The sequence below is a fragment of the Panicum hallii genome, chromosome 1 (genome assembly GCF_002211085.1).
Source record: "Panicum hallii strain FIL2 chromosome 1, PHallii_v3.1, whole genome shotgun sequence".
NCBI classification, from domain to species: domain Eukaryota; kingdom Viridiplantae; phylum Streptophyta; class Magnoliopsida; order Poales; family Poaceae; genus Panicum; species Panicum hallii.
Window position 1 is genome coordinate 58,715,348 of NC_038042.1, and position 19,667 is coordinate 58,735,014.

At 52.0% G+C, this 19,667-nt stretch overlaps 3 protein-coding genes across 3 annotated transcripts; all 3 read left to right on the forward strand.

Annotated features, from left to right (window-relative positions):
• The first annotated feature begins 224 nt into the window (after positions 1-224).
• On the forward strand, positions 225-2,081 carry LOC112875766 (F-box protein PP2-B11-like). Its single transcript, XM_025939773.1, has 3 exons — positions 225-618; positions 722-840; positions 1,458-2,081. Exons 1-3 carry the CDS (start codon positions 340-342, stop codon positions 1,909-1,911), a joined length of 852 nt encoding a protein of 283 aa, XP_025795558.1. The 5' UTR covers positions 225-339; the 3' UTR covers positions 1,912-2,081.
• Positions 2,082-2,348: 267 nt separating this feature from the next.
• Positions 2,349-4,120, forward strand: LOC112875853 (F-box protein PP2-B11-like). The gene is made up of 4 exons (XM_025939885.1): positions 2,349-2,387; positions 2,457-2,828; positions 2,923-3,041; positions 3,393-4,120. Exons 2-4 carry the CDS (start codon positions 2,541-2,543, stop codon positions 3,832-3,834), a joined length of 849 nt encoding a protein of 282 aa, XP_025795670.1. The 5' UTR covers positions 2,349-2,387; positions 2,457-2,540; the 3' UTR covers positions 3,835-4,120.
• A 1,070-nt stretch (positions 4,121-5,190) lies between these two features.
• LOC112878737 (F-box protein PP2-B1-like) lies at positions 5,191-7,219 on the forward strand. The gene is made up of 3 exons (XM_025942947.1): positions 5,191-5,711; positions 5,799-5,917; positions 6,406-7,219. Exons 1-3 carry the CDS (start codon positions 5,427-5,429, stop codon positions 6,893-6,895), a joined length of 894 nt encoding a protein of 297 aa, XP_025798732.1. The 5' UTR covers positions 5,191-5,426; the 3' UTR covers positions 6,896-7,219.
• The last annotated feature ends 12,448 nt before the right edge of the window (positions 7,220-19,667 follow it).

A 19,667-nucleotide genomic window follows, 5' to 3' on the forward strand; every position in this document is an offset into this window, starting at 1 on the left:
CTTAACTAAATCTAGCCATAATACTATATTATTAATCGAGTTTAACTAATTCAACCCCGAGCATCCCCGGACACACTGCACGTGACCCGCTAGCACAAACCAGTAATGTTGGGCCTCTGCTTGTACGCGATGTCTCGTAGATCTATTTTAGGCCCGTACACACGGGCGAGAACGAGACGGCCCAATTTTCACATAGTTGGTTCGCACAACTGATTTTGTTCGGACTACAACTGTACAAGAATCAGCCTTGCAATTCTCCCGGTGCGATTTCCTTTCGACCCCTAGGCAATAATCCCGTTCAGCTCACAGCAGTGATCCCCAAACCCTGAGGAGGAGTCGATGGAGGCGGCGGGCACCTGCTGCGAGATCGCGCGCCTGCCGGAGGAGCTCCTCTCGGCTGTTCTTGCCCTCACCACGCCGCGGGACGCCTGCCGCGCCGCCGCGGTGTCCCGTGACTTCCTCGCCGCAGCCGACTCTGGCGCCGTCTGGTCCCGCTTCCAGCCCCACGACCTCCCGCCGCTCGCCGATGGGGAGCTCTCCGGCCCCGCGCCGCCGTCCACGAAAGGGAAATTTCTCCGCCTCTGCGATCGTCCCGTTCTACTCGCCGATGGCCTCATGGTACGTACGGTCCCCAACGCGACACATCGCACAAGTGCTGTACTGAGTTGAATTCTCTTGTTTTCTGATCGATCGGCTAATTAAGCTGTGTGGTTGTGTTCAGAGCATGTCGTTGGACAGGGAGACAGGCGCCAGGTGCTACATGCTCTCGGCGAGGGCGCTGCACATCTCGTGGGGAGACACGCCGGAGTACTGGCGCTGGATCCGTCTCCCCGAATCCAGGTTTGCTCAACCTAACTTTTCTCTACCTCTTTTCCAATTCTCATGCAAATCACTCGAGCATATATATATATATATATATATATATATATATATATATATATATATATATATATATATATATATATATATATATATATATATATATATATATATATATTCTGTGACGAATGCTATCTCACCCTATTGCTGTATTGCAGTAGGCTAGTAATGTGGAGTGGGGTGACTTGTGTGGCTCCGTGTTATTTTAGAACGTACGCATGATCAATTAAATCTGCAATAATATAATTCCGAAGTTGGAATACCTAACGTTATGCTAGTCCTAGGCGTTGAGCTAGTCCCTGACTAACTGATCGAGTTGGGTTCAGAGTTTGTGTATGCATGTATCCTCTGGATAACCGCTGCGGTATGCACTGTCTCTGCCTGTTCCCAGCGGCAGCCAGCGGGGATGGAGTGCATACTCCAGTCAACTGTAAGGTCTAAGGGTTTAGTGTTCTTGAATCCAGGGTTCAGGATTGTTGCCAAATTTTAGTTTTGAAGTTATTATATTTGATTGATAATCTTCCCTTGAGCACTCTGTTGGTTTCAGATAAATTTAGTTCTTTATTAATCTGTCACAGGTTCAGGTTCACCGAAGTTGCTAAACTTCGGTATGTTTGGTGGCTCGAAGCACGGGGCAGGATACGCAGCAAAATGCTCTCTCAAGACTCAACTTATGCAGCTTACATTGTGTTCAAGACAACTCATCGACATGGTCATGGGTTGGATTATCCACCCCATGAGGCATCAATCACCATTGCAGGAAGCACATCAACTCACACAGTCTGTCTCCAATACAATAGGAGCCACCGACATGACTTTGCCGGAAACCTGGCATTGTTCCCTAACAAAAGGACCGATGGGTGGATGGAGCTGGAGATGGGTCAGTTCTACAACAAGGATGGTGAGGTGCACATCAGCCTCATGGATACAAAAAGAGGCACTGTGAAGAGAGGTCTTATTGTGCAGGGCATTGAGATTAGACCTAAGGGAGGTCTTAATCAGCACACTTCTGCTAAAATAGGAGGCCAATGAACCAGTTGATCAGCATGCAAACTACAGGAACTTGGGTGCAAAGTGCTGTGACAGTGACACTATCCCTGGATTTTGAGAGAGATGTTATTTTGAATAGCACATGTCTCTTGGTTCTGCTAGTAGTTCATTTTTGTATAAAGTTACTTCGCATACATGCTTAATTTTGGTACTATATATATTTCAGTAACTTGTCAGCATGCCTTTGCGTTGCTTACCGTACCATCTGCTTACGGCGAGGGCATCAGGAACTAGAACGAATGCGCCTGGCTTGCTGTTTCGGTTTACCTCGACGTCGTACCGCCGCGTGTGCAGCGAGAATCCCCTGCGATCTGATGGATCGATCTATTACATACGTACAATACAACAATGAGTTGGCGGCCACACCACTCGTCTCGCAAAGACGACTTCGGCCAGCCCACAGCCCACAGCCACAGGTCCAATGAACACAACCAACTGACAGCCCACAGGCCGCTCTGCTCGTATTCTTTCGCCGCCAGAAAAGAAAAATAAAAGCTTAATGCCTTAGTCTATAAATCCACCTACCACTCGCAGGCTCATTGTATCGTTTATCCTCACACGACCCGATCACTCACCCGAATCGAATCGATCAAGGTAGGCGGAGGAAATCGATGGAGACGGCGGCGGCGGAATCCGGCCCCGCCTGCGAGATCGCGCGCCTGCCAGAGGAACTCCTCTCGGCGTCGATCGCCCGCGCCGCCCCGCGGGACGCCTGCCACGCCGCCGCGGTCTCGCCGGCCTTCCGCGCCGCGGCCGACTCCGACGCCGTCTGGGCCTGCTTCGTGCCGCGCGATGTCCCGCCGCTCGCCGACGGGGAGCTCTCCCCCGCGCCGCCGTCCAAGAAGGCGCTGTTCATGCGGCTCTGTGACAGCCCCGTCCGCCTCGCCGACGGCCTCACGGTACCGAAAACGGCTTCTCTTCTGTTCGAATCTACTGTAGTTTCGTGCAGTACAGGCTTCTGGGATGATCGGCTGATCGCTGGTGTGTGTGCAGATCATGTGGTTGGACCGGGAGACCGGCGCCAAGTGCTACATGCTCTCGGCGAGGGCGCTGTGCATCATTTGGGGTGATACTCCGTGCTACTGGCGCTGGGTCCCCATCACCGGCTCCAGGTTTGTTATTTCACATGTTGCTTGCATTTCTCTTTCATATGTGCTGAAGATGGATACAACATAAACAACATGTATTGCTCGTTTGGGAGCAGAGTTTTAGATGGGGGAGGCAAAGCTAAACGTTGATTGTTGCTAGCCGTTTCTGGTGCGAATGATGTGAGTGGGCGCTTAATTAGTCACAGTGTTATCTATCTTTATCAAATATTCATAGGCCGGCAGAACTGCCTGCTTTTGTTCGAGACAGTTGATGAAGCTTGACTGGTGCCATCATATGGTGATATGGAGGCACTTGTTTGCATCTATTTGTCCAGTTCTTTATTACGAATTTTAATCTTTGCTAATTTGTGACAGGTTCTCGGAAGCTGCTGAACTACTGCAAGTTTGGTGGTTGGAAATACGTGGCAAGATAGATAGCAAGATGCTCTCCCAACACTCAACATATGCTGCTTACATTGTGTTCAAAGTAGCTCCCGGAGCCTATGGGCTTGGTTCCCCATACCCGGAGACGACTGTCAGCCTTGGAGGAAGCAAATCAACATGCCACGTTTGCCTCGATGTCTCTGACAGGGACGATGAGGATTCGTGGTGGACATTGAGGCCAAGTAGGAGAAGCCATCTTGAAATTCCTCTCTCAAATGTACTGCTTCCTCAACAAAGAGCTGATGGCTGGATGGAGTTGGAGATGGGAGAGTTCCAGAACGATGAAGGTGAGGACGGTGAGGTTTCCATCAGCCTTATGGAGACGTCAGCCACCGTAAAGATTGGCCTAGTCGTGCAGGGAGCTCAGGCCTAAGAAAAAAAGAGCACTGAGCTTGTAGGATTGAGAACGTTGTGCGAGTATAAATAGACAGTGAAAGCCATTTTGTGATCTGTATTCTGAATAGGGTATAGCTAATTAACCACACAACGACTTGATGAGTTGCTCTCGTTGTATCACAATGTTACGGACCTGAGTTAGCACCTGCAGGCTGGTGCTGTTACGGACGTAGTATGGTTAGTATTTATCTACTGTAAAAAAAAAACTGTAGTTCTCTTGCCTGTCCTTATAAACCCATGATCGAAACATATGGTTTGTATCATACTGACCTAGCAATTAGCCTTTTGTCAGTGATGTTTTTCACATTTTCGTTCAACAATTTCGTATTGTTCCAGTAACTTGTCAGCATACTGTCGCATCGCATTGCTTACTTTTTTTTTTAGGGCAACATTGCTTACCATTTCTTATGGCGGCGGCTGCTGCTGCTGCTGGCCCTTGCTGCCGCCAGTGAGCAAGCAGAAGTGGGCCGAAATCCCCGGGGGGATTGAGCCTATCTACGGCCCGCAATGTGGTGGTCGTCGAAGTCGAGCGATGATGGATTGATGGATGATGATAATCCTGCCGCGGCGACGACAACGACCCGTTGCTTCGGAGGAAACCCCGAGCGCGGCCGCCGCTGCCTGTCTGTCTTGTCGGTGCTTAAGCTATCTCCAACCATCATTCTTTCTATTCTTCTCTATATGCTTCATTTACAAAATTCTCTACAAGATTCTCTTTTCTATATCTTATTTCTCTCCAACAATATTATCTAAATCTTATTCTCTATACATTAAACCCTATATTAGAAATATATTTTGTTTCAAATTTTTATACGTACGTATTTATCATACCTCAAATACTATGGACATATTTTATTTTTATTTAATTCAGTGTTTAAAACGTAAAGAAAAAATAGAGAAGAGGGGAGAGAATCTCTATATAGAGGAAATCTGTAGCGTTTTCTATTTTAGAGGACCATTTAGAGAACGCTGCTGGAGGAATAGAGAACGAAATCTTCTTTATATATATATAGCATATATATATATATATATGGTAGAGAACGGTTCAGAGGGTAGCGCCGGAGACAGCATTAGGCGACCGCGTGTCCAGCGAGAATAAAAATCCCACAGCGACGATGAGTCGGCGAGAAGACCACGCGTGCGCCTCACGCATCATGACCCGGACGCCGGTGAGACGACTTTCGCCGGCCCACAGCCGACGAACCAACCGAAACCGACCACCTCTGTGTGTCTCCTCTCCACTCTCTCTCCACCCACGTCATCCACCGACCTCCGGGACCCATATGCCATCCACTCAGGCTCAGTCTCGGAGATCTCGTCTTTGAATCTGGCTTTCTCGCATTCCTTCGCCTCCAATGCAATGCGTCTCTCGTGGGTCGCCGTCCCGTCCCAAATCAGCAACGCTTAGCCCCTAAGCCTCCGCATTTCCGCCTCTCCCATCTATAAATCCGCCACCCCTTTTTCTGCTACTCTTGAATTCCTTCTCTACCCATTTCTAATTCCCACAGTGTCCGCATCGCCCCGAATCGAACCGATCGAAAGCGGAAGCGAAAAGGGGCGGAGGAACCTATGGCGGCGACGTCGGCACCCCCCTCCTCCTGCGAGATCGCGCGCCTCCCGGAGGACCTCATCGCGGCGTCGATCGCCCGCACCACGCCGCGGGACGCCTGCCGCGCCGCCGCGGTCTCGCCGGCCTTCCGCGCCGCGGCCGACTCCGACGCCGTATGGGCCAACTTCCTGCCGCGTGACCTCCCGCCGCTCGCCGACGGGGAGCTCTCCCCCGCGCCGCTGTCCAGGAAGGCGCTGTTCATGCGCCTCACCGACAGCCCCGTCCTCCTCGCCGACGGCCTCATGGTACGGGGATCCGCTTCTGTTTACGTCTAGTAGTCTGTGCGGTCAACGTTCTCAATCGATGGATTCATTGGTTGTGTTGGCGTGCAGAGCACGTGGTTGGACAGGGAGACCGGCGCAAAGTGCTACATGCTGTCGGCGAGGGCGCTGTGCATCATTTGGGACGACACGCCGGAGTATTGGCGCTGGATCCCTCTCACCGACTCCAGGTTCGCCAAATCAACTGCTCATCTATCTATGTCTTGCTCTTTAACTTTGATGTGATTGTCAACTGAAGTACTACCACCGGTGTATAATAGGTGTGTTCTTAAATGCCACCGGGGCGCTAAGTCTAATAGTTGTGGCTCGTTAATGATGAGTTGGTACATGACATTATTTGGAGAACAATTGCAGCAATTTGGTGATGTTAAAGAGTCCTAAGTTTGCACCACTGTAATTTAGAAATCAGAATCCTACCTCAGTCCATATTGCTTTCCACATGCACATTACCAAAAGTCGTTATCTCAGCCTTGCTTTTGAGAGCAAAGTTACATGACCTTTTTAACTTCGATTCTATGATATGAATGTACGCAGCATAATTCATCAAGGAAAATGAGCTGCACTTTACATAAATGAATGCACCCTTTTCATGTACCTTACCATGGTGATGATCTTAGTATTCTGTTCTGTTGCAAATCTAAAGCTGTTTTTGTGGCAGGTTCTCAGAAGGTGCCGAGCTCCGGGCTGTTTGCTGGTTGGAAATACGTGGCAAGATACATTGCAAGATGCTCTCGCAAAACTCAACTTATGCCGCTTACATGGTGTTCAAGCTATCCAATGAATCCTATGGGCTGGATTATCCACTCCAGGAGGCTGCAGTTATCATTGGGGAAAGCAAATTCACTCGTCAGGTTTGCCTCCAAGGTCATGAGAACGAGGGTGAGGACGAAGAAGAGGTGCCTCAAAATTACCGATCTCTTATGGTTCCAGCCATCAGGCGAAGGTTAAGGAGAAGAAACCGCCGTATGCCTCCTGGAGTGATTGTGCCTAAGAAAAGGGCTGACGGCTGGATGGAGATGGAGATGGGTGAGTTCAAGAATGAAGAAGGTGAAGATGGTGAGGTGTCTATCAGTCTCATGGAGACAAGAGGAGGCAACTGGAAGAAAGGTCTTATTGTGCAGGGCATTGAAATTAGAGCAAAGAAATAAGACTGGGAGGGTGGGATATCGTCTTTGCACATCAAAGTAAATAAATAAGGTGTTCTGCAGCATCTTGCGTTGGTGTTAGATGTGCTGTGTTTGGCAGCGAGCTGCAAACTACACTCTGAAGGTGTGTCCAGGTTCTTTAGGGAAAACAAAGTACTGCAGTTTTGTACAAATTATGGTGTCCCAGATCACTTAGTGCTTGTCTGCTTGATAACTGGCAATGTAACTAGGTATTGCTGTTAGTTGGTGTTCCGACTCCCGAGCTGGACCATGTTTGTAAGTTGCGAGCTGCTTTTGGAAATGAAAGATTTGGATCCAATGTCATCATCACTTGAGTCAACGGCGCGCCATTTATGCGGCGTGCAGTTATGAATTGATGGGTTTTTGTCTGTACATAATCATCGAAAATATGCACGTGTTTTTGACAAATAAGTTAGTGGTTGTCTAAAAAGTAAGGAGCTTCTGCCGATGGCATTACAATTTCGCTAGTTGCAGGAAAAGCGGTTGAAAGAAGTATGGTATTGGGAGAAAGTTGTTGGCTGAGCACGGTCAACAACTTTCCGCGAATTCACAAGCTCCATCTCTAATTCCTGAACTTTAGCAAGCAACTTGGACGTTCATCTCAGCCAAGGCCTTGTTTAGATCCCCTCCAAATTCCAACTTTTTACACTCTCTCTCCATTACATCAATTTTGGGATACATGTATGGAGCAGTAAATGTATGTAAAAAAATAACTAATTGCACAGTTTAATTGTACATCACGAGACGAATCTTTTTAGCCTAGTTAGTCCATGATTAGATAAAATTTGTCAAATACAAACGAAAGCGCTACAGTATCTCCGGTTGCAAAAATTTGCAATCTAAGCGGCCCCAACTCCGCACGGGCAGCATCCAATTCGTCGGCTGTAGAACCTGGAATCACCGGCGCACAGTTGGAGGAATCGTCAATAGCTTCCAGGAATCCGTGATCACAAGACCCCGATTCGATCTGTAGCAAGCCCGAGTCCTCGTCACGACAGAATCGAAATGAAGGCCACATTGGAAGTCGTTGGAGGAATCGTCACTAGAATGAACTGAATTCTTGGAGAGCGAGCGGCTTTGTTAGGAATAAACCACGCCAAGGTCCGTACTTGGTGTGCTGTGTGTGTATCGCGTTTGAGTCAATTAGCTTGTATAGAGGGAGTCCGTGTCAGGCTAGAATGCTGGTGTGTCCACGTTCTGGGTATGGTAGTAGGCTCAGCCGGATGGTGCGCGTGTGTGTGCTCGCATTCGTGTCCGGAGTTGAGTCCAGCATGACGTGCGGCGCGTGCCGGTGGTTCAGTAGGAGTTGCAGTCGCAAGGATGGTGAAGCCGTTGGCCATGGCGTAAGTAGCGGAGGAGAGCGCGACATGGCTTGCGGGCAGAACGGAAGACCGGCTCTCATAGAAGAGTTCGTGGCTCAGACGTGGAGAAGGCCGGGTCGCTAGGGGAGTGCGCGTGCGGCGCGCCAAGTTCGCTGCAGTGGGTTGCGTGGGCGCTGCGTCGTCAGAGGGGCTATAAAGGGCCGTGTAATCCTTGTGTGCAAGGTTGAGTCGAGTCCTTTGATCTAATAGCAAGCCAACGTACAGGCCGTGTGGTGGCCGGGGCGTTCGTCGCCAAGTTTGTGCTCGTGCATTGTTTATCTTCCTCCTCCGTCTGGTGTGGTGAGAGAGTAATCCGAGGGCTCAATTCCAACAATTGGTATCAGAGGTTGTGTTCATGGCGGGCGCCGACGTGAAGACCCCTCCGGCCTCCCCGAAGAAGCCGTCCGGCGGCAAGGGCGGCGCTGACGCCGAGAGCAGCGGCAAAGGAGAGGTGGTGCGCGTCATCCGGGAGTTCAGCGGGCTGGCGAGCTGGCCCATGCTGACCAAGACCAACTACACGCAATGGTCGTTGGTCATGAAGCTGAAGATGCAAGCCCGCAACCTGTGGAGCGCGATCGAGCCCGGCGGCGTGTCGGTGCAGGAGGATTGCATGGCGCTCGACGCCATCACGAGCGCCGTGCCGACAGAGATGGTGGCATCGCTGGCAGCGAAGAATTCCGCATTGGAGGCGTGGAACGCGGTGAAGGAGCGGCGCGTCGGCAGCGACCAAGTACAGAAGACGGAGGCACAACGTCTTCTTCGGCAATTCGAGAACATCCGCTTCAACGACGGCGAGGGCGTGGACGACTTCACGCTCCGGCTACAGAACATCGTCGCCGCATTGGAGACGGTGGGGGAGACGATCCCGCCGCGGAGGGTGGTGGAGAAGCTCCTGCGCGTCGTCCCCAAGTCGCTCCGGCAGGTGGCCGTGGCGATCCAAGTGACGGCGGACCTCGCCACGCTGACGCTGGAGGACGCCAGTGGGCGGCTGCGCGCGGCACAGGAAGATGAGGCTGAGGATGACGGGCCGCCGCCTCCGGGCGCCGACGGCAAGCTCTACCTCACCATGGACCAGTGGGACGCGCGCCGGCGGGAACGCCGCGAGAAGGAGCGTGCGCGCGGCAGCAGCGGGCGTGACAAGAAGGGAGGCCGTAGCGGTGGCCGTGAAGATGACAGCGACGGCGACGACGACGGGGCAAGCAGCGTCCGGTCCGGTGCGAGCAGGCGTCGTCGGAGCTCTGGCAAGGGGCGGTGCTTCAACTGTGGCGTTCGCAGCCACTTCGCAAGGGAGTGCCCCGAGCCAAGGAAGGAAGAGGCACTGCTCGGCAGTGCCGATGAAGAGCCGACGCTCCTGTAGGTCAAGACGTGCGGCGGAGTTGTGGTTTAGGGGGAGATTGTTAGGAATAAACCACGCCAAGGTCCGTACTTGGTGTGCTCTGTGTGTGTCGCGTTTGAGTCAATTAGCTTGTTTAGGGGGAGTCCGTGTCTGAAGCGTCCCCCCATCAGGGGAGACTTAAAAGTGTTGCTTTATCAGTCCCAGGAGGCTGATAACACTTTTATTACATCAGATGGTACATCACCGTACAACTCTTCGCGGTAATGGGCAGTGAAGCGCCACTATCGCGAGGATTACAACAAAAACCCATACTACCACTCTAACTACGAACAGGGGATCATCAGAGTCTTGCGCCATGCGGAGCTCCAACGGTGACCTCACCCACAGGCAAGACTGGGTGCAGGACGGAACCCTACTCGACGTCTCCTGGGATATAGTCGGGATCTTCCACTGTAAAAGTAAGGACGGGGTGAGTACGAACGTACTCAGCAAGTCCAATCACACCCGCGGAGGGGGTTATAACAGAATTATATGCACAGGATATTCCAAGGATACGGTTATGGTTCATTTGCGGAAAACTTGACTTTATGCAAAGGTTCGTTTCAAAACATTTTCAAAATCAAACCGTCAAACATCAAGGAGCACACGGTGGTGATCCACACAGGATCCAGTGTAAAACTGCTACCGGACTCCCCGTCCGCCGTAGCACACGGCACAACTGCCGGACACTTTCCAAACAACACACACACACACCAACCCATCCGTTCCCAGGGAGAAACACTAGTTATGTGACCACACCGTAACTTGCCCAATACCGTGGGCACGGCTATCCGAATAGATTTTAACTCTGCAGAGGTGTGCAACTTTACCCACAGGTGGGGTACCACAGCACGAACACCTTAGTGCCGGTGCAGATCCCATCGAAGCCCTTACTCACCTTAGCTAGACCTGACTAGCCACCACGGGATCTGTCAAGGGGTCATTCGACCTATCTCCGAGGTTTAACCGGGGCATAAGTCACACAGAGCTTATCCCGTCTCCTTGATCACCCGTTGCTCCCAGCCCTCCTGATGGCTATCAGACCAACTAATGGGGTTAGGCTAAGCCGTTGCCCATACAACGGTCAAGTGGTTTGCACGACAGGAAGCTAGGTGAGACGACACATCAACTCGGTCCTTAGGGGTGACAAGATGGATATCTCCCATCCACGCTCAACCACACAGGTACGAGCACACCAACGGCAATTCACACAGAAATGCCATCCATCCCGTCCGACTCGTTTCTCAAATCCACATTTTTACCCTTTCCCACACGCATTTTCTTTATAAAATCAGGTGGTCAAGGTATGGTTGTCACAACAAGGGTGGCTATCCTACTATGGTTACGGCACGTAAAACCATGCAATTTTATAAAACAGGCCATCGGGTTGTGTTTATAAAAACTAGGACAAAAACATGCATCAAAGGGCGGAATTGAACTTGCCATCGTCAAACCCTTGCGGGAAGTCCTGATCGAAGCACTGTCCTTCGGGTTCGGGGTCGCAGAACTGTTCCTCAGTTGCTTGGTCGCGGTCGGAACCCTCGTCGTTCACTCCGTGCCCTACGACGCAAACAAACAGACACACAGTCAAGCGAAAGGACTGAAAGCTTTATCGTTGGGCTTGAATCGGAAATAATTTAGTTACGGAGTTAGGGGTGGTATCTCTGGGTGGTTTCTTGATGGCATAGCTAAAACTATACTATAAAAGGCGTGGTAAAGTTTCGGGTCGATCGGAGGTCGTTTCGCGCATAAAATGACGCTCTAAAGGTGGTTTCAGGGCTTAAACCGGGGTCCGAGGGCTTGTTCGTAAATATCCGGAAAGAGTGTGGGCCTATTTGTAAATCCTAGAAACACCCTAAGCATGCTAAAAGGTGTCGAATATGTTTAGGTTTATGTTCCGAGGGGTTTGATTTGAATTAACGGGAAGGGTGGGGCTATTTTTGCAAAAAGGCCAATAGTGTGGGGGCTATTTTAATCAGTTAGGGAAGAAGGGAGGGGGTTAAGGGCAAAATAGCCCTCTCTTCTTCCTCTAGCCGTGGAAACAGGGGAGGGAGAGGAACAGGGCGCCGGCGGCGGCCCAATCCGGCCGGCCAAGGCACGGCGGCGGCCCGGGGGTGGGGGAAAAGAGGGAGGGGGGCGCGGGGAACCCATCCCCGGCCTTACCTCGGGCCGAGGTGGAGCGAGGGGACACCCCCACGGTGGGCGGCGGGCGGCGGGGAAAGCTGTGGGCGGCGGCGGCGCTACGGCTCGGGGAGGGGCTGCAGGTGGCGGTGGAGGCCGTGGGGAGGCGGGCTGTGCGGTGGGGGGGGGGTTTTATAGGGAGAGGGCGGCGGGAAGGAGGCTCTCGGGGGGGTGGCGGCCGGCGGCTTCACGGGGCGCCATTAATGGTGCCCCGGCGGCTTGCGGTCGTCGCCGAGCGGCGTGGGCGCCGAGGGCGGGGCGCTGTGCGGCCACAGTGGCCAGGAGGGGACGGCGCGCGCGCGGTCGGGCAGGGCGCCAGCGACGGGCGGCGCGGCACGCGCCCTTGCGCGCGCGGGCGGCGCGGCGAGGCGCGGGCCAGGGCGGGCGTGCGGCGACGGGTGGCGCGGCGAGGCGGTCAGCGCGGTACGCGGGCACGCGGAGCACGCGGGGTGGGCGCGCGGCAGCACGGCCGGGCCAGCGCGGTGCTCGGCCTGGGCAGCGTGCGGGCGGGCGGCAGAGGAGACCAGGAAGGGAAGAGGGAGAGGGAAGGAGAGGAAAAGAGAGAAGGGAAGAAAGAGAGAAAAAGAAAGAAAAAGGGAGAAAGAGAAAAGAAAAAGGGAGAAAAGAGAAAGGAGAGAGAGGGGGGGAAACGCGTCGGCGCCGGTCGCGGCGGCGACCGCGGCCGGTCGGCCACGCGCGCGGGATTGGCGCGCGGCACGAGGAGCGCCGGCGTTAATCGCGGCGGGCGGTCGCGCGCGAGCGACAAGCCCTCGAACGATGCGGAGTGACGATCCGGTTAGGGTTAGGGTTTTGATCTCGAACCGTTTTTACGATTTATTCTAGCGCGTGAGTGGTGCAGGACGAGACGGCGATCGGGTTCGCGTCGGCCGTCAGTGGGGTGGCGAAACGGAGAGAGTCAGGGTTTTACGAATAAATTTTTGGTCCGGGCACCTTGACGCGTAGTTTAATTTCGAAATTTTTAGGGCGTTACAAACCTACCCCACTTAATTGAATCTCGTCCTCGAGATTCGGCTGACTTCTAAACAGATAGGGAAATTCCTTCTTTAGAGCCTCCTCGCGTTCCCAGGTTGCTTCTTCTACTCCATGTCTGCTCCATTGAACTCTGCAGATCCGTACTTCGGAGTTTCTTGTCCTCCTGGTGACGGTGTCCAGAATCTTGACCGGTACTTCCTGGTATCGCAGATCCGGCTGCAGGTCTATTGTCTCCGCTGGCACGTGTTCACCTTCGGGTACTCTCAAGCATCTTCTTAATTGTGAGACGTGAAACACTGGATGTATATCCGACATTTCTTCTGGTAACCCCAGTCGGTATGCTACTGCCCCGACTCTCTTTAGAACCCGATACGGTCCAATGTACCGAGGGGCTAACTTTCCTCGTACTTGAAATCTTCGCGTTCCCCGAATGGGTGAGACTCTGAGATAGGCGAAATCCCCTGGATCGAAACTTATTTCTCGCCTTCTCTTGTCTGCGTAGCTCTTCTGTCGGGACTGAGCTGCTTTCAATTTCTCGCGGATTTCCGCTACTTTTTCTTCTGCCTCTTTTATAAGTGCGGGCCCCACTAGTGCACGTTCTCCAACTTCCGACCACATCAGGGGCGTTTTGCACTTTCTTCCGTAGAGAGCCTCGAACGGCGACATGCCCAGGCTGGCTTGGTAGCTATTGTTGTACGAGAATTCCGCATAGGGCAGACTCTGTTCCCAATCGTTTCCATATGTCAGGACACACGCTCTCAGCATATCTTCCATGATCTGATTCACCCTCTCGGTTTGACCATCCGTCTGCGGGTGGTATGCGGAGCTAAAATCTAACTTAGTGCCCATGGCTTTATGTAGGCTTTTCCAAAACCTAGATGTAAATTGGGTCCCTCTGTCTGAGACAATCCTACTTGGCACTCCATGTAGCTTTACTATGTTTTCTAAATAGAGTTTTGCCAGCTTCTCCCCACCGTAATTGGTTCGTACTGGTAAGAAATGAGCCGATTTAGTGAGTCGATCCACAATTACCCATATGGAATCGTGTCCCTTCTGTGTTCGGGGTAATCCCACTACAAAGTCCATCCCTATCTCATCCCACTTCCATACCGGGATAGGCAAGGGTTGCAATAATCCTGCCGGCTTTTGATGCTCGGCCTTTATCCTTTGACAAATGTCACAATGAGCCACGAATCTTGCAATATCCGCCTTCATTCCGCTCCACCAATATTTTTGCTTTATGCCCATATACATTTTGGTGGATCCTGGGTGGATAGAGTAGGCCGAGTTATGGGCTTCGTCCATGATCAATTGCCGGAAACCTCCATTCTGGGGCACACAAATTCTATCCTCGTACCATAATGTCCCCTTATCATCTACTCTGAAGCCCGGCGCTTTGTTTTCTCCAGTTTGTTTGCAGATCTTTATTAACTCCTGATCCGAGTTTTGAGCCTCTCTAATTTTATCCTCTAATGTTGGTTGGACGTTCAGCACATGGCTGGAACCTTGCGGAACAATGTGTACGTTTAATCGTGCCATTTCCTCGCGTAGGTGGTCATCCTTGGGTCCATAGGTTTTTCGGCTCAATGCATCGGCTACCACGTTCGCCTTTCCGGGATGATACTGAATTTCCAAATTATAGTCCTTGACCAACTCCAACCATCTTCTCTGCCTTAAATTTAAATCCGGCTGGGTGAAGATATATTTCAGACTCTTGTGGTCGGTATAAACCTCACACTTATTTCCGATCAGGTAATGTCTCCAGATCTTAAGGGCATGCACTACGGCTGCTAGTTCCAAATCATGGGTCGGATAGTTCTGCTCATGAGTCTTGAGTTGGCGGGAGGCATATGCAACAACTTTCCCTCTTTGCATCAGTACGCACCCTAATCCTTGTCGGGATGCATCACAATAAATGACAAAGTCCCGATGGATGTCCGGTAGAGTCAGCACTGGGGCGGTTGTCAACCTTCGTTTCAACTCTTGAAAACTTCTTTCACACCCTTCCGTCCAGGCGAACTTCTTCTCCTTCTTAAGAAGTTCCGTCATGGGTCGGGCTATCTTGGAGAACCCCTCGATAAATCTCCGATAGTACCCGGCTAACCCAAGGAAGCTCCTGATTTCACTGACGTTAGTTGGTCGCTGCCAATTGGAAACGGCTTCGACCTTCTCTGGGTCCACTGCTACGCCTTCCGCAGTCAGAATGTGACCAAGAAAAGCTACTCTCTCCAGCCAGAATTCGCACTTGCTGAACTTGGCATATAACCTATGTGCCCTCAGCTTTTCCAATACAACCCGCAGATGTTGCTCATGTTCCTGAATACTCTTAGAGTAGATAAGTATGTCGTCGATAAAGACTACGACAAACTTATCCAGCTCGTCCATAAATACTTTGTTCATGAGGTTCATAAAATAGGCAGGGGCATTGGTTAGTCCGAAGGACATTACGGTGAACTCGAACTGTCCGTAGCGGGTGACAAAGGCTGTCTTAGGGATGTCGCTTTCTTTAATCTTGAGCTGAAAATATCCTGACCTTAGATCGATCTTGGAAAAGTATTTGGCTCCTTTTAGCTGATCGAAAAGGTCATCAATCCTGGGGAGGGGGTACTTGTTCTTAATGGTAACCTCGTTCAGTGCCCGGTAATCTACGCACAACCTCATACTTCCGTCTTTCTTCTTGACAAACAGCACTGGGGCTCCCCATGGCGACGAGCTTGGTCTAATGAAGCCAATTCGTTGCAGTTCTTCCAGTTGTTTCTTTAATTCTGTTAACTCAGAAGCCGCCATCCTATAGGGTCTCTTGGCTATCGGGGAGGTCCCGGGAATAAGGTCTATGATGAATTCTATATCCCTGTCCGGCGGCATACCGGGAAGCTCTTCGGGGAATACATCTGGGTATTCGTTTACTACCGGGACTCCTTCTAAGGGTTTGGCTTCCATGCTAAATACCATTGGGTCAAACTTGCTCTCCCGGGTACGGCAGATCACTTGTACTCCTTCGTGGTTTGTTAGGTGTACCACCTTGTCGGTACAGCCTATGAGACCATTGTGTCGGCTTAACCAATCCATCCCAAGGATCACGTCTATCCCCCCAGGTTTAAGTACTACCAAATCTGCTAGAAAGTCTACCCCACTTAAATTGATCCTTACCCGTGGACAACCTAACTGACAATTAATGTCGCCCCCAGGCGTCCGGGTTAATAGGGGCGTTTTTAGTAGTACTGTAGGTATTTTGTGTTTCTCCGCATAGCTCGAGGATATAAACGAGTGTGATGCTCCAGAATCAAATAATACTGTCGCCAGAGCTGAGTTGACTAAGTACTCACCGAGCACTACGCCCTGAGCTTCTTGGGCCTCCTGCGCGTCGATGTGGTTGACGCGGGCTCGTCCAAATGATTGCTGCTTCACCTGCTGGCTGCCGTCGTTGTTGCGGACGGGCACTCGGTTGGCACCGGTCAGGGCTGGTCTGGGCCCATTCACTGTGTTGGAGAAGGCTGACGTGGCCGGCTTATTCTTGGCGTAGGGGCAATTGGCGATGAAGTGCCCCGTCTCACGGCAGTTGAAACAGGCCCTAACATTGTTGTTGTCGGAGGCAGCCAGACTTGTGTTGCTCTGCGGGGCCCTCATGGTATTCTGACTCTTGGGCTGTGCTTCAGAGGCTCGTGATCCAGTCACTTGGGACTGAGTCCTATACTGCATTGGGGCCTGGGATCTTGGTGCAGTGTAGTTGGAGTTCCTCGGCTTTTGGAAGCGGTCCTGTTGGCGAGCCTTATTTTCCAAGAATTTGCATTTATTGTCTTTTCTTTCTTCAGCCTTGGCCCTTTCTGTGAGGATGGCCTTGTTCATCAGGGTGTTGAAGTCCGGATAGATCTGGGGAGTAAGCAAGGTCCGGAGCTCTGGGCTTAACCCCTTCTTGAACATGTCTTGCTTTTTATCGTCGTCGTTCACCTCTTCCGGCGCATATCGGGCCAATTCTATGAACCGGTGGGTGTATTCTTCCACCGTCATACTCCCTTGTTGTAGCGCGCGGAATTCATCCGCCTTGCGCTTCATAGTGGCCGAAGGGATGTGGTAGCGGCGGAACTCTCTTACAAATTCTCCCCAGGTGATGGTAGAGGCATCTTCGGCTGCAGCACAATAGTTCTCCCACCAGGATAATGCTGTTCCGGTGAGCTGGTGAGCTGCCAGAAGGACTTTATCCCGGTCCTGGCATTCGAATGGTTCGAGCTTCCTCTGAATTACCCGCAACCAGTCGTCAGCATCCAACGGGTTGCAGGATCCGGCGAAGGTAGGTGGCTTGGTCCTTAGAAAGGCCGTCAGCTTGTCGTTCATATTTTGCCCTCGTGGCTGTCGGTTAATGAGGGCATTCGCCAGAGTCTCCAGTATGAGGGTCTGGTTATGGATGATCTGCGCCAGGTCTCCGAGGGGTGGGGGTGGTGGTAGTTGCTCTTCTCCTTGATTTTCTCCTCGGTTCTGGCTTACTTCTTGTTCTGCCTGAGGAGGACTGAAGCGTCCCCCCATCAGGGGAGACTTAAAAGTGTCACTTTATCAGTCCCAGGAGGCTGATAACACTTTTATTACATCAGATGGTACATCACCGTACGATTCTACGCGGTAATGGGCAGTGAAGCGCCACTATCGCGAGGATTACAACCAGAACCCACACAACTACACTGACTACGAACAAAGGATCATCAGAGTCTTGCGCCATGCGGAGCTCCAACGGTGACCTCACCCACAGGCAAGACTGGGTGCAGGACGGGACCCTACTCGTCGTTCTCGGGGTTGTAGTCGGGATCCTCCACTGTAAAGTAAGAACGGGGTGAGTACAAACGTACTCAGCAAGTCCAATCACACCCACGGGGGGGGTTATAACAGAATTAGATGCACAGGATAATCCAAGGGTAAAGTTACGGTTCTTTTGCGGAAACACATTTGTATGCAGGGGTTCGTTTAAAAGCATTTTTCAAAACAAGTTTTTCAAGCCTCTAAGAACGCACAATATCGATCTCCACGGATCCAAGTTTCAGGCCGCTACCGGACTCCCCGTCCGTCGTAGCACACAGCACCATTGCCGGATACTTTTCAAACAACTCACACCAGTTCAACCATTTCCCAGAGAGAAACACTAGTTATGTGACCACACCGTAACCTGCCCAATACCGTGGGCACGGCTATTCGAATAGTTTTCTAACTCTGCAGAGGTGTGCAACTTTACCCACAGGCGGGGTACCACAACACGAGCACCTTGGTGCCGGTGCAGATCCCATCGAAGCCCTTACCCACCGTAGCTAGACCTGACTAGCCACCACGGGATCTATCAAGGGGTCATTCGACCTAACACCGAGGTTTAACCGGGGCGTAAGTCACACAGAGCTTATCCCGTCTCCTTGATCACCCGTTGCTCCCAGCTCTCCCGATGGCTATCAGACTAACTAGTGGGGTTAGGCCAAGCCGTTGCCCATACAACGGTCCAGTGGTTCGCACTACGAGAAGCTAGGTGAGATGTCACATCAACTCGGTCCTTAGGGGTGACAAGATGGATATCTCCCATCCACGCTCAACCACACAGGTACGAGCACACCAACGGCAATTCACACAGAAATGCCATCCATCTCATCTAACTCGCTTTTCAAAACCACATTTTATCCCTTTCCACACACACGCATTTTCTTTATAAATCAGGCAGTCAAAATATGGTTATTTCAAACAGGGGTGGCTATCCTACCGGGTTTCCAGCACGCAAAACAATGCAATTTTATAAAACAGGCCATTGGGTCGTGTTTATAAAAACTAGGACAGAAATATGCATCAAAGGGCGGAATTGAACTTGCCATCGTCAAACCCTTGCGGAAAGTCCTGATCGGAGCACTGTCCTTCGGGTTCGGGTCGCAGTACTGGTCCTCAGTTGCTTGGTCGCGGTCGGGAACCTCGTCGTTCACTCCGTGTCCTACGACGCAAACAAACAGACACACAATCAAGCGAAAGAACTAAAAGCTTTTATCGTTGGGCTTGAATCGGAAATAATTTAGTTACGGAGTTAGGGGTGGTATCTCTAGGTGGTATCTTAATGGCATGGCTGAAAACTATACTAGAAAGGGTGTGGTAAAGTTTCGGGTCAATCGGAGGTCGTTTCGCACATAAAATGACGCGCTAAAGGTGGTTTCCGGGCTCAAACGGGGGTTCGAGGGCTTGTTCGTAAATATCAGAAAAGAGTAGGGATCTATTTGCGAATCTTAAAAATATTCTAGGCATGCTAAAAGGTTGTCAAGTATATCTAGATGTATGCATTGGAGGGTTCGAATTGAAATACAAAACAGGCGAGGTTTCATTTGTAAAACGGGAACGGATAAGGGTACTCTTAGAGAGGGGGGGGGGTTTTCTTTGGAAAACAGAAAACGGCAGGGGGTTTTGGGCAAAATGGTTTCTTCCTCCTCTCCTCCCCCGTGACAAAAACAGAGGAGGGATTGGGGGGCGCCGGCGGTGGCTTGACCCGGCCGGCCGGGGCACGGCGGCGGCCCGGGAGTGGGGGAAAGCGAGAGGGGGGCGCGGGGAACCCATCCCCGGCCTTACCTCGGGCCGAGGTGAAGCGAGGGGACGCCCCCACGGTGGGCGGCGGGCGGCAGGGGAGGTTGTGGCGGCGGCGGCGCTGTGGGCTCGGGGAAGGGCAGCAGGTGGCGGTGGAGGCCGTGGGGAGGCGGCTGCGCGGTGAGGGGGGGGTTTTATAGGGAGGGGACGGCGGGAAGGAGGCCCTCGGGGAGGTGGCGACCGGTGGCTGCACGGGGCGCCATTAATGGTGCCCCGGCGGCTTGTGGGCGTCGTCGAGCGGCGAGGGCGCCGAGGG